At 40.6% G+C, this 14,889-nt stretch overlaps 1 protein-coding gene across 7 annotated transcripts in view; it reads left to right on the forward strand.

Annotated features, from left to right (window-relative positions):
- Positions 1 to 4,969: 4,969 nt before the first annotated feature.
- Positions 4,970 to 14,889, forward strand: part of ncam1a (neural cell adhesion molecule 1a) — a 294,029-nt gene continuing 284,109 nt past the window's right edge. For 6 of the 7 annotated variants that reach the window (XM_053477980.1, XM_053477983.1, XM_053477981.1 and 3 more), the window contains exon 1: positions 4,972 to 5,197. In XM_053477980.1, coding sequence (XP_053333955.1) covers positions 5,146 to 5,197 — 52 coding nt within the window. In that variant the 5' untranslated portion in view covers positions 4,972 to 5,145. Of the gene's footprint in view, positions 5,198 to 14,889 lie in introns of all 7 variants that reach the window. The other variant, XM_053477987.1, reaches the window with a different exon arrangement.

The following is a 14,889-nucleotide window of genomic DNA, read 5'->3' on the forward strand; positions in this document are numbered from 1 at the left end:
AATAAGTTGATGGCAGGAAAACACAGGATGAATACAGCTTAATAAATAGGGGGGAGAGCGTTGTTGAGGCTCCGCCCCCCGGCCACCCGACAGGACCTGCCGTCTATGTTTTTTTTTATTAATAAATTTTTTTTTAAGTGCTTAGAGGCTATTACCATCTCCACGGAAGCAAGAGAGGATTTTTCATCCTTGCCCATTCACAAGAGAGTCTTATCAGATGACGTCACCCGACCAAGGTTATATAAGCCAAAAATTTGCCGTGTTTGATACACACATGATTCACAACCGGCAACATGACAAGATGTTTCCCATAGCGTTTTCACGTAGCATCGAGTGTAGCCTTTGAAAGGGAACTGTCCATATCAACCACAGTTTTAACTGTAGCAAATTCAAATCAATTGCAGGGCAAAGCCATTTTTATGGTTCCCAAATGCAACTTTGGGGCAAACTTCAGCAGAAACAAGTGATTCCTAAGTGATGCGAACTCCAAGCAAAGTTAGGCACCCTGATGGGGTCAGGGCCAGTGGTATCTCAGGATAAACACATGTAGCTTGACATGGAGAGCTGGAAAGAGAGAGAGTCCTGACCTTAAGAAAAAAATATTTTGGGGGGATGTGTCATGATTCTTCTGTCTGCGTTTGTGCGGTCGTGGCATAATTTGCAGGAGGCGAGCTGGCGGTTCAATATCGGCTTTTATTATTAAAGCCGCACATAAAACAAACACCGACTTAAATCATACACTAGATAACTACAACAAAAGCTAGACGCCTGACTGTGCTCCAGTCAGGCTCTTTATAATCAACTTAATTACCTTACCTCGGTTCAGGTGAACTCCCACGTCACCTGACCGAGGTGCAGTCTGGGACATGCAGTCCAACTTAAACATAATACCAAAATAAAACAAACAAACCCAGGCGCTTTGGGCGGCGGCGGCGGCGGAGCTGGAGCGACGCTCGCTGCGCTGGGCGGCGGCGGCGGCGGAGCTGGGGCGACGCTCGCTGAGCTGGGCGGCGGAGCTGGAGCGACGCTCGCTGCGCTGGGCGGCGGCGGCGGCGGAGCTGGGGCGACGCTCGCTGAGCTGGGCGGCGGCGGCGGCGGAGCTGGGGCGACGCTCGCTGTGCTGGGCGGCGGCGGAGCTGGAGCGACGCTCGCTGTGCTGGGCGGCGGCGGCGGCGGAGCTGGAGCGACGCTCGCTGTGCTGGGCGGCGGCGGAGCTGGAGCGACGCTCGCTGTGCTGGGCGGCGGCGGCGGCGGAGCTGGAGCGATGTCCTCAAAGCCGGGAGGCGGAGGAAGCAGCAGGCCGGCCTGGAAGTCTGGCTGAGGAGCCGGAGCGTCGATCGCTGTCTCCATCGGCGGCTGCTGAGCTGGCGCGATGTCCTCAAAGCCGGGAGGCGGAGGAAGCAGCAGGCCGTCCTCGCAGCCCGGCTGAAGCGCTGGCTCGCTGTTCATGCAGCTTGGAGGCGGCAGATCGGCAGCGCCGCTCACGACGCTTGGCGGCTGTGGAGCGGGAGCGACGTTTCCCCTGTCTGGCAGAGGCGGCGGCTGAGGAGTAGACGTGTCTGGCAGCCGCGGCACGTAGACCTCCGCGTTGACTACAGTCGGGAGCGGGAGGAGGAGCGCGTCGTCCAGATTAGAGAGAGGGAGAGTGTCCGGAGCTACATCGCAGTTCTCTCGAACCTGGACGAGCAGCCTTTGGAGTAGCGCCACCTGCTCCCGCAGGTCGGAAATGCGCTCTCTGTTCCGCTGTGCCAACAACGTGTAGTCCTCCTCCGTAAAGTCCTCGTCACCGTTCTGCCAGGCCTCCTCGGCCCGTGCCTCTTGGCTGGTGGTTGGGACCGTGTATCTCCCCTCTGCCTCACCCTTGAACGGCGTCCGCCGAATGGCGAGCCTGCAGCCTTCCCAGCTGCGCCGCGCTCTTCTCTCTCGCTGCTCTTCGCTGTCTTCCTGCCAGTCCGCCGGTTCGATCAGCCTGCAGCCTTCCCAGCTCTGCAAGAGCTCTCTCTCTCCTTGCTCCTCGCTGTCCTCCAGCCATTCCGCCAGCTCGGTCGAGATGGTGATAGCGCCCCCCCAAAAAACGTCTGGGGGAGCGACCTCCGCTATGCCACTACGACGGTCTAGCTTTCTGTCACGATTCTTCTGTCTGCGTTTGTGCGGTCGTGGCATAATTTGCAGGAGGCGAGCTGGCGGTTCAATATCGGCTTTTATTATTAAAGCCGCACATAAAACAAACACCGACTTAAATCATACACTAGATAACTACAACAAAAGCTAGACGCCTGACTGTGCTCCAGTCAGGCTCTTTATAATCAACTTAATTACCTTACCTCGGTTCAGGTGAACTTCCACGTCACCTGACCGAGGTGCAGTCTGGGACATGCAGTCCAACTTAAACATAATACCAACATAAAACAAACAAACCCAGGCGCTTTGGCGCCCTCTAGGGGTTAACCGTTACAGGATGGGGGGATTAATCAACATCTTCTGACCAATCAGATTCAAGCATTTAACAATTTTTAACCTTAAAACAATTTTAACAGCAGGAATTGGTAAATGCTGGAATATCACATTATGACAGTGAACCAAAAGAGATGTATATTGTATAGAATAGAATTTATATTACTTTTAATCTTAATATTTATTTCATTATTTCGAGCGCCCTTGGAAAACATGCATATATGATGTTTATTCTTGAAAAGCACATTCAGTTCTAAACTAAATTGGTTTTGAAAAGATACCATCTGATGCCAAAGAGCATAAATAATATTAGAACAAGTACTCTATCTTTTTTTAGTTTACAACATGATCACAGTTATATAGTTTTGTTAAATATTTTAGTGTACTTTTTCATCTTGAAACTTGAACTACACAGTAGGGTCTTTAATGTCCTGTCTTTAGATTAAACAATAGTGTTATGGCCAAAATCCTGACATTGCAATTCATTGCACTTTGCCTTAAATTGGTGGTTATACATTTTCATGATGTGTTAGTGATGTTAACCTCACAGCTCTGAACTCATATGTAATTGTTATAAAAATCACAGTAGAGAAATTTGGACACTTACCATATCTTGTCTTTTGAACAAAATAAAAGGATATATAGTACAAGTACAAGATTTATACATTAAGCCAGACATAACTGTAACAATAATAAATTTTGTACTTATTACTGATAACACACTGTACAAGAATGATGGTTAAAAATGGCGAAAGCCCCCCTTTCTAGAAATCATTTATCAACTCAGCACCCTTATACTGTATGTTGTTTTAAATGTCACCCATTTTTTATTATTATGTGCTTTTGAGGGGAATTAATTTAGGGCTAGGTGAAAGTAATTTCAAAGAAATCATCAGAAAGTGTACGTTGTAAAAGACTAAATTTGTGGCAGGCAAGCATTTATTACACCATAAACCTTATACTATTCATTTGTACATCAAACTATTCACATTGTACATTTATACATCACTTAGTGAATTTACTTTTTGGTAGTACAGTGGCAAATTTGGTAGGACACTTTTAGCAATCAATAATGACATTTATGTGCCCCACCTTGGTGTACATCAGTTCACTGTAATTGTGACAGTTGTCAGGACTCAGCATTTCCTACTCCTACTAGTGCTAGTTTAAACTGTTATGCGTGCCACTGCTTAGTAGTACAATTTAATTCTTTTTCTAAAGCAGTTGTTTTTGAGCCATATGTCTGCTTTTGTGTGCATTTTAATGAAGGGTCCTTTTTTTTTTGCAGTTTTCCTCTTTTTTGTTAGCAATGACCTTTAAAATAATGTTAATAGCAACTCTTGCATTACAATATACCCAGACAGTGACTGCTCATTATTTATTGATGCCCTCCTGTGAGTCCCTCCTGTAAATGTGTGTGTGTGTGTGTGTGTGTGTGTGTGTGTGTGTGCGCGTGCGCGTATGTGTTTTGATTGTGATAAACTGGTATCCGATCAAGGATCATACTCAGTGTATCTGAGACAGGTTCTGTGTGTTCTTTATCCACAATGACCCTGACCAAAATGAAGCAATTATGGAAAGTATTTTCAGAAATTATGGAGTATGGGTATTTTTTAGGTGTCATGGTAGCATAATGGTTAGCAGTGTTGCCTTGCACATCCAAGGCCCATGTTTGATTCCTGCCACAGGTCTCTGTGCATGGAGTTAACATGCCCCCCCACCCCCCACCCCCATGCTGGGTGGGTTTCCTCCAGGTACTTCTGTCTCCTAAGTCTCCTGGGATAGGCTCCTGTGCCTCTGCAACTCTCTATACAGAAAAGAGCGGTATATACAATGACTTGGGGCTTGAGGCAGGGTACACCCTGGATGGGGTGCCAATCCATTGCAGGGCACACACACACATTTACTCTCATTCAAACTAAGAACACTAGTTAGCATAATCTGCATATCTTTGGACTGTGGGAGAAAACCGAAGTACATGCAAAACTAAATGCACACAAACCCGAAGCAAGAATCAGTTTCCCACCCTGGAGCTGCAAGGCAGCAGTGTTAATACCTAGGCCACTGTATTACAAACAACCCCACTGGAAACAAAGCTTCAGTTCTCATTCGTAGCAGAAATGTGTTTACTTGTGTATAAAAAAAGGTAAAATTATTGTCAAGTATTTTACAGTTATTTCACAAATACCAAAATGTGCCCTGCTTTTACTTTAAACACAGTACGGCATGTACAGTACTCCAGTGTGAATAATCAGCATCTCTTTTTACACTAACTGCCCGTGATTAGGTTTCTGGATTTCTGAGATAAACTAAGGGGAAAGGACAAAAAACAGTCTTAACGAAGACTGATCGGTTTTTTTTTTTCTTAATCCGAATTACCCGCCGCCATCTGCTGCACGTGAGAGCGCGCGCACTATTTTTTTTCCAGGCGCTTTAATCCTGAAAAGGGGGCGCGCGCGTTCTGCGCACAGGCGTACTGGTTTCCAGTGGAGGAGGTGCTGCGGCTCGCGCGCTCCGCTCGCTCTCATTCCGCTCGGCGCGTTCCCCTTTCAGCGGACTCGTCTCTTTCCCTCTACTCACTTTATTCCAATAACTGGGAAACGGCCAGGAAGCATCACAAGCGCTAAGGCAAAGGCTTAAAAATACTAAACCGAGCTCAGTCATCCCTCACGGAAAGACAGAAAGATTGCAATGCTTCAAACACGGGATCTCATCTGGACCGTGCTGCTCTTTGGACATGCAGGTAAAGATGCCTGCATAAAATATATAAATTGTTCCTTTTTTTTTTTTTTTTTTACGTGGATGCTAGGAGGGGATTCAACTTTTGAGACCCTACACGCATCCTGTCGGTCCTGATGCGGTTATAACTGCTTATAGCTTACGGGATGCTCAGATCTTTTTGGTGCACTTGGATAATTTTGCTGTTTTATTAAGTTGTGGAAAGGATTTGTTTTATTTTATGTCTCGTGCAGTTTGGATTTCAGCGTTACAACCATGGCGAAGCATGATGTAGGTAGCTCGTATTGGCTATATCACGGATTATCACCATGATGTGATCCACATAATCACATCTGATCCAGGAACAGGCCTGGGTTCCATCTCCTTGTAGTAGCTTCTAATTGTTCTGGATGTGGAACAGTAGCGGTGCGCGCGACGTTGCTCCCGTGCTTGTTTGTTTTCTTTTTGCGAAAAGAAACAAACGTTCACTCACTGTACACTGAATAGTGCACACCATAAAAGTACACAACTCCAAGGCAGCGGGTCCAAGTCAGTTGTCCTGTGTTGCGGTTTATCTGTGATGTTCTGGGGATACAGTTACTGTACCAAACGCGCGCGTGGCCCCTCTTACACGCTCAGCTCAGTCCATTCTTACTGCGCTCTTGTGTGAAAAAAAAAAGTTATAGGGCTTTTCTAGGTGTACGAGGTTGGCATCGTACCTTATATTTCCACAACTTGTATGGGGGCGAAACTTTTCCTTAAAAAGTGTTCTGGTCCGTATTTGGTTGAATTGCTGTATAAAAGATCGATGTGTGGTATACCCGCGCGCGCACCGACAGTTAGTAAGTGCAGTACAGTCGTTAACGCATTGTTTAGCATACTGTATAATTGGAGGGAATTTTAGGAGGAACCAAGTCTTGGAAAATTGGCGGGAACATTTTTGCCATCAGCGATATGGAAAAAAACAACAACAACCCAAAAAACACAGTTTCTGCAGGACATTTAAGTTTGATTCAGTAATACCTTATTTCGGGCGCTATTGAAGAATTTGGAATGAAGGCGGGAGAGTCTGGACAGAACCTGTCAACCCCCACCCCACCCCACCCCACCCGGTCCCCCTTCCATCACTCACTCACACACCATCTCTCTTTCCATGCGTATCCCTCTTTTTCTCTGTCTTTCTCCTAATCTTCGCCTTTCTTTCACCCATTTTTGTCCCCATCTGTTCTCTCTCTCTCTCTCTCTCTCTCTCTCTCTCTCTCTGTTATTGCACCTTTCTTTTTTGTGCATGTTTCTTAGTTCCCTTACTGGCTGGGTCCATATCCCTGTCTGTATGTGTCCACTTCTTCACGTCTTTATATCTTTTACAGTTCCATCTTTCTCCCTTTGCTTGTCTCCATGTCTTCTTTTCTTTTTAGTTTCTCACCCATTTATATCTCTTCATTTGTATCTCTCAGTCCTCCTCACCTTCTTTCCACCTTTCTTTTCTTTATTTGCCTCCCTTTTTCTTTTCTCGTCTCATTGCCCCACCCCCTCTCTTTCCTGTCACCCTCTCATTTTTTCTGTCACTCATTTATTTCTGCTCCATCACTGACTGCCTGTGTCCTTTAAGTCTCCCCAAACATCTCTCTCACTCTGTCTCTCTCTCTCTTGCTCTCTTGCTTCCTTTCTCTCCTCTCTCTGTCATTCTCAGTGTCTCTGTTTTCTCGCAGTGTGTCCCGCAGCGTGTGAGCCTTCCCACCTCCTCCATTCTACACTGTTCACAGTGTCTCCCTCTTTCTCAGGATTTCGCTTTTTTGTCAATTTCCTCCACTGTGTATTTTTTCCCGCTCCCTCCCCCTCCAATTCAATTTTCCGCTTTCCCCTTTTCTCTCTATCTCTGTATGGCATTATTTTTAAGAAGCATTTCTTGAGTAATTGCTCAGGAAAATGGTGATGTACTACAGTAAAAGCGGGTACATAATGCTGCTGGTAACTGTAGAGCACACTTGCACCTGTCAGTCTCTTTCATTCTCCCTCCATTTTTTTTTTGCGCACCGTTTCTCTTGCTTTTACGTCATGGGGTGTTGACATGTTAATGTTGACTTGCAGCTGCTTTTGTGTGTCTGCATGTGAAAGAGATGGTAAAGGCTGGGCTAGTGATAAAGACAAAACACGAGAAAAAGACGAGACCTTTTCAGAGACATGGATGCATCACTTGAAACATTGATCAGATACGCATGAGCTCCACATGTTCATCAGATTCCCTGGATTTCATTAAAGTACAAAAGAAATCGTAATCAACAGAGTTCATAAACATGTCTTTAAAAAGTAACCAAAGTAGAAGAAAGTGCCATTCCTAAGTGTTTAGTCTGCAGTTCAAGCTCAAGAGAAAAGCAAAATTTAAGATGAGTCAACAATCGAGAATAAAGAACTAACACAAGTGGGGAGAAAAGTCTTAAAATGATTCACATCTGGAACTTAAACCTCTGCGGTAAGTTCAAAGCCGCTATGAAAATACAAACGGACTTTTTTTTGCACAGAGGAAACTGTAAAAAAATGAAAGAAAAAAGGAAAAAAAATGAAAGAAATAAAGAATGAAAGAAAGTAAAGAGGAAATGGGTATAACTAGAGAAAATTATGCCTTACTCTATTTCTGCCCTGGAATTCTATGTTGTGTATAAAGTCCAGAAATGTGACAAATTCTGTTGAGTTTAAAGAGAAAAAAAAAAAATCTCAACTATGGTTATTAGCTTACTTTTGTCGCTTACTTTTAATCGCATATCATTTGATGATAGCATATTATCACACATAATTAAGAGTTCTCCAGTAATTTATAGCCATTTCTTGTTTCCACATGCTAAATCTGCCACCATGAACAACTGCCAGTGCAGCATCAACAACTAACTGACTTCTTTTGTTTTCATGAGCAAACAGATGCCACTGACTGGCTTGCGTCAGACTGATCGACCAGCGAGACAAAATATACCCAAGAGCTTTACCTCTTGGGATCCTAAAAAAAAAAAAAAAACAACAAAAGAATATTTAATGTGATTAAAAAATGGGGTTAGGGCTGATTGCAATTCCATATTCTATAATCATCTTGTTTTAAAGATTAAAAAGAAGGATCTTGATGTTAAACGGTAAAATAAAAAAATAAAAAAAATCCAATCATGTAAATGGGCATAGAAGAAAAAAGCTAACTGTTAGCCGTTTTGACACAGCTGCAATCTGTGCAACGTGAGCGATGATTGTTATCAGCAGATTCATTATTCTGTCTGATTTTATCTTTTTGCTTAATGCTGTAAGGGCAAATTGTCCTGTTCAACAATCTACATACCTGCGAATTGTAATGTGAATATGTGCTGTGAAGCCTTCACATCCTGCTTCATCTGGCTGTTACTAATGCATTAGTTGAGGTTGTTTGCTGATGTTATGCTAGACAACATTATTCACGCTCCTCTCTCTCTGTTGCTAAATAAAGCCTGGTGGTGTAGCCAGAATTCCTCAATGAGGTTTTTTGTCATGTACATGGCATATTTTGGTTGTCAGTCACATTGCCTTTTATCCACACAGCAGAACCACATAATATGTCAGTGTCATTATTAGTGATGGATTTTACTTTTCTTCCTTTTTTTTTGTTCCCAAATTTTAGCCAACTATTACCTGTCTCTCTGTTAGGGCATTCTCCCATCAAGGCAACAAATACCTACCAGGAAGAGCTAGACTATCACATGTTTCCTCTATGCGTGAGCGTACAGATGCCTAATTGAAATGCTTATTAGATTATTTTAGTAGATTTTAATTCTCTAGAAGAAAATAAAAGAATTTGATAAGCATGGAAATGCTGTGTAACTTGTTGTTTGTTCCATGCTCCAGTCCAGTAGGTGGCGGTAGTGCATCAGATGCCCATAAACCCTAAAGAAGAAAAAGTGATGCTCTTACAACATGCAAGTACAGTATTTAGGAAAAAAAGCAGGTGGATTTTAGAAAGTAAATGTTTTGGTTAATTTTGGACCATTTAACATATTCAGAGTGACATAAATAATTAAAAAAGTGTAAATCAGTTAAAAACCTGACCCATTAATTAAATAACCAACAAAAGCCTTATTATATCTACTGAAAACCACCACCTTCTACACTACAAACATTAAAATTCATCAGTAAGTTTAACTATTGGGCGCGAATAACATATGAGGTGCAATGGATAGCATTTTTAAAATGTGTTTGCAAATCTGCTGCCGTTGCATCATGCGGTAATCTTGCATTTTAAAAGTTAAAAAATAAGGTAGAATATAGCCACCTAACTAGAATAAGATAATTACTGTGACAGAGTTGTAAATTTCATTGGAAATTATATATTTGTTTGTGTCTGTATTTACGTGTTAAACTAGCTAATTACATATCTACATAATATCTAGATAACATATTTGATTGATTATGTAGTTAACATTTCTTTTAAATCTCAGTCAATAGGTTTCTGGGTGACATGGAACATGGAGGGTTCAAATTTGTTTTCCTTTGAGAGCACATATTATCATACCACCCGACCCAGACACATTCCAATCAGTGAGTATTATTACTAACCGTGTTAACTGCCAGGCGGCATGGTGGCATAGTGGTTAGCATTGTGGCCTCGCACCCCCAGGGGTCAAGGGTTTTAATTTCAAACTTGGGTATGTGTGCGTGGACTTTGCATGTTCTTACTGTGTTTGGCAGGCTAATTGGCATTCCCAAATTGCACCTACAGTGTGTGTGCTCTGCTATGTATTGGCACCCTGTCTGGGGTTTACCCTGCCTTGTGGCCAAAGGCCCCTGCAACCAGGTACAGGAAAAAGCAGATGGCCTCCAGCAGTAAAACTACGTTTTTTCTGAACCCAATTGACCTAACTCCAATATTTTTAATATTATTTTGTATTTCCTATATATATACACTGTAGTTCATTTAGTTTTTAGCTGAAGGTACTTCATTTCTAGTTTCTCAAATGCACTGGGTTGTCATTGGTCTAATCAGAGTGTTACTTTGCATGCCATTCTGCCAGTCAGACAACCATAAATTTGGATTAAAGGAGTAAAATACAAGTAGGGGAAATGGGAAACTCATTCACCTAAAAAGGCATCTTAAGGATAAACCTTGCAGAGCATTTTCTTGCATTAACTTTAAGGAAATGGAAGTGAAAGGTAGTGCTGGGTGTGACAGTTGTGTGAAGAGGAAGCAGGGACTACTGTAGATGATGTTATATTCCAAATTAGAAGGTGTAAATGTCAGAGGAAGGAGTTGTGTGGGAGTTGTCTATGGAGTTGTCACTTTATTATGCACATATGCCATATAGGTCACCTTGTAGCTGTACTTTGTCCATCAGTGGAAAGGGTCTACCACTAATTGAATATTATTTTGGCAGTGAAGGGTTTTCCTCGAACCATGTCATGGAACCACTGAAAATGTGTTTTATTTATTTATTTAAAAATACAGTGTGATATCAGCCTAACTGTAAATACTCTGCTTTACAAAGTACCACAGTAGCAATGAATTCTTAATTTTGTTTTTTCAGAAGGTATTGAATTTTTTTTTTGACAGCAGCACTGACAGTATTTCTGACGGAAATAAAGTCACAGATTCATAATAACATGCCTGTTTAAACATTCTTGTGTCTATAGTAATAATAATAATAATAATAAAGTAATCGCTCATTATTATCAGAAAATTTAAATTAAGTAAACCCAAACCACACTCTTTTTTTGTCACACTTAAATAATTAAGATCATAAAAAACTAAATTTTGTACAAAGATATCCAGAGTAAGTAGAAAATGCAGTCTTTAAATGGTTCCATTTATTAAAGGAAAAAGCTGCTTGGCTTTGTGTTAAAAAGTAATTGCTAAATCAGGAATGAGCTGTTTTTTAGGCAGTTAAAGTTCACTTGTCACATCCAGGCCTGATTACTGCCAGACCTGTTGAATTAAAAAATCTTTTCTGAAACCACGACTGTTTTCTAATCTTTGAAGAAGGGCTGCAATCACACCATCTGCATGGAGAAAAGTGGATACAAAAAATACTAATAACTAAATACATTAATTACTCGTGGTTATTATTAATCTTTATGTGATTTAATGTAATTTAATATATAAAAAACATTTAGTATAAATGTTTGCTATTCTATGCAAAAGTTCCTAAAAAGCAACTATATAAATCTTTTTTTTTTTAATAAAATTTTTTTATTTTGTTGTGTTTTCCTGATTTTCATTATGATTTGTTCGTAGCCAATTTCCTCCCGTCTCCCTACAAGCGTGTTCACACAACATAGGGGAACGGTGTAACACACTCGGAGAAAATCACAATCCGCACCTTCCGCTTGTGTGAGCTCACCCATAATTGGCTAGTGTTGCCCTGATTGATGTAACAATGCTGTATGCTATTTTTTTCACTGAAAGACAGCATCACCAACCCGCTCTCTAGACTCCAAGCTACGGATGCCTTAATTATTTGAAATGTACATTTATTTTTAATAAAGCTCCCTGTGCAGTGGGCATACATATATAAATCTTGACGTTTCTTTCAGTTAGAACACTATTTTGTTAGTAGGGTATGTTTAATAAAGCTAAAAGACTGTATTGTGTTTTCTATGGCCGCTGGCAAACTAACCACTGTAAACCGTAATGCGCAAGTTCACAAATGCTGATGTGATCTCAGTGCAGGAAAGCAAAGCAAGCACACAACGTATTGAATCACTGTCCAGTTATAATTTCCATGAACGTTATTTGTGAAAAACTATTCAGTTCATTAATAATTGTATTTACTTACTATTTTACACTTATTTAATGTTACTTTTGTCAGACACATATTGATAATTTATTTCATATTCACAATGAAATAAAAAAAAAAATCCATGACATGAAGCGAGAGCACTGTATCATGGCATATTTACATGCATAAATGTCAATCATTCCAGATCCTCCTGCTGTTTTTCTTTTTTCATTGGGGGAGAAATAGACTGCTTTTTAGGCATATTTTTAGATCCTGCTGTTAAAATGCAAAGCTCCTACTCCAGATGATTGAAGTTTGGCAGATCTGAAATGGTTATTTAAATATTAGGATTATTTCTTACATGTTTCACCTTTTCATAACAATGTCTTGGTTGCTTGTCAGTCAGTATTGTGAACAATATATGCATGTGTGTATATATATTATTTATATATCCAGTATTTTCCGGCCCTTAGTTGAAATTAATTCCTAAATTGGTCTTTATAAATTACACGGTTTGGCTGGTTGTTGAACTTGAGAACTGAATGTTAGACCATCGTAAAGATGATGTGTCGATAACCGGAGAAAAAAATAATTCCCTCTTTAGCACAAAATTAAGGGCTGTTGTGTGAAATGCTTTGGAAAAGTGAACTCGCAATCGAAAGATGCTTGTTAGCAATTGCAAAGCATTGTAATAATCCATACCATTGCCTGGAGTGGACATTCTGAAGCAGTGAGGCAGCACTGAAAACCTATTCAACAAGTAAATGTACCTGTCTTAAGAAACATCATAAGCTGTGTAACACTCAGATGGATGGAGTTTAATGGATGGCCATATCTGACCCGAGGACTTTACGCTGTGCCTCTGTTATTACTCAAAAGACCGTAAACATCTCATTGGACAAGGACAAATATCTGGAACTCAGTTTGAAGGTATTGTATCATGCTTTATGACATTATATGCTGTAATGCTGGTTAGAAACTCATTATATTTAAACTTGGGATGCATTTACGAAAAAAAAAGAAAGAAAGAAACAGCTGAACGGTGATGGCGCTGATGCTGATTACTTGTTTGCATCTTTGCATCTTATTTGTACTCATTGCAAATGTGCTAAATAGACATTAGGATAATGATCATTTTCCAACTGCATTTATTTTCATGTTGTACTGACCTTACATTGGTTCCAAATCTGTAATTGTGGCAGTGTGTCCTTTTGCGATGTCTGAAATAAAAAAAAACTGACAGCAGATTAAAAGCTCAGCAACCCATTAAACCTGATGTCTTTTACAGTAACGGTGTTGAAAGACAAATGTGTTTAAACCAAAAGTTTAAAAAAAAAAATCAAACGAAGTGATAATTTGAGTTCATTAATGAAGGATTTTTTAAACTCTAGTTCCCAGGGCTGTTTATTAGTATTTGAAAATCAGCTTTTGGGTTTACAGTATTCTTGAATTGAAATAAGACAAAAGAAATATGACAGCTGCTTTGTTGTGATAGTAAAATGAAAAAGCCCTCTGTCTTGTGTTGATAATGTTTTGGAAAAATTTACCTTTGACTGTTATATACTTCTTTCAAAAGGAGCGTAGTTCTAATCATTATCTAAAATGAGGAGCATATCTTTGTTCCCAGGGCCCTATGTTTACTCGTTCATTTTCTGCTAACACATAAAGTATTAACCATCTTACAGTATTCTGTTTCAGACAAATGTGACCCATTTTAAGATAAAATATTTCTTGAAAATTATTCAATTTATCTTAAGGCGTCACAACTTTAAAAACAAAACTCAACGAATAGCTATCATTTTCTGTGGTTTTCGATTTCTCTAGAAAATAAAATAATTTCACACAATAGAAAGCTGAAGCTCATCTTTTTCAGTTTTTTATTATATGTCACAGTCCATCAACCATAGGGGAACATAGGGCCTTTGGAACAAGTGCTCCATTTTCGTGCTTTCATTCTGCTTCCATATAGATCTTGGGGCCATAGGGCTCTAGGAACATTAAGGCTCTGGGAACATGGGGCTCTAGGAACATAGAGATGACCCCTGCTAAAATGTGCTAAACACTGGTTAGATAAAATTTTTCAGTTGAATCTATTTTTTATGTTTTTTATGACCACATTCATACTGATAAAAAGGGAACAATTGATAACATGGTTTTATTTCAATAAACATCTTGCCAGGTAGCTGGTATCTTGTTTTTGATGAAATTCTCTCAGCTAATCAAGTCGTAGCCAGTTCCCACCTGTCATTAGGCCACTCCCACATCAATGCTACAATAATCAATCAGGTAGGAGAAGACTATCATGTGGTTGAGACAGGTGACACTAGCCAACTGCATCATTTCAAACTGCTTGCTCACTCACTGTAGGGAGCAGTGCAACACTCTCGGAGAAAAGCACTATCCGCTTCTTCCCCTTGCGTAAACTCCCATGATTGGCTTGCATCACGAATGATAGGAGAGTGCTACAGTGCCATATATACATCCCCGCTGAGAGAGCTCGGCCAATCAGCTCTCTTTAGGCTCCTGGTTACGGGAGGCTACAGCATCATCCGGGATTTGAACCTGCAATTTCCGGATGCAAGCTCATTACCACTGCACCACTCGGGAGTGAAGCGAGCTGTTAACTATAAGTCAACTAGGATCAGGATCTCACTTACTAGCAAGGACAGAATAGTATTAAATTGTTATGTGCATGGAAAAATTAGATAATTTGCAGTCTCAATTAATGTATGCAGTTTTGTGTATAATTTGTTATTATTAAACCATTATATTATATCAAAATATTATTGGGCTGCATTGAGCAAGGAAAACAACTAAGAAAGTTTTACATTACTAGAACTGGCCCTGCAACACATTATCAAAACCTTGAAGGACATTGCTGAACCGTCAATGTTGCGGAAGAACTGTGGTCAAAACAAAAATATGAATTGAGATCACATAAACATGGTGAAGCTGCATGCTAAAAAACCCATCATGCATATTAGCCACAGTACAA

The sequence above is a fragment of the Clarias gariepinus genome, chromosome 19 (genome assembly GCF_024256425.1).
Source record: "Clarias gariepinus isolate MV-2021 ecotype Netherlands chromosome 19, CGAR_prim_01v2, whole genome shotgun sequence".
Lineage (NCBI taxonomy): Eukaryota > Metazoa > Chordata > Actinopteri > Siluriformes > Clariidae > Clarias > Clarias gariepinus.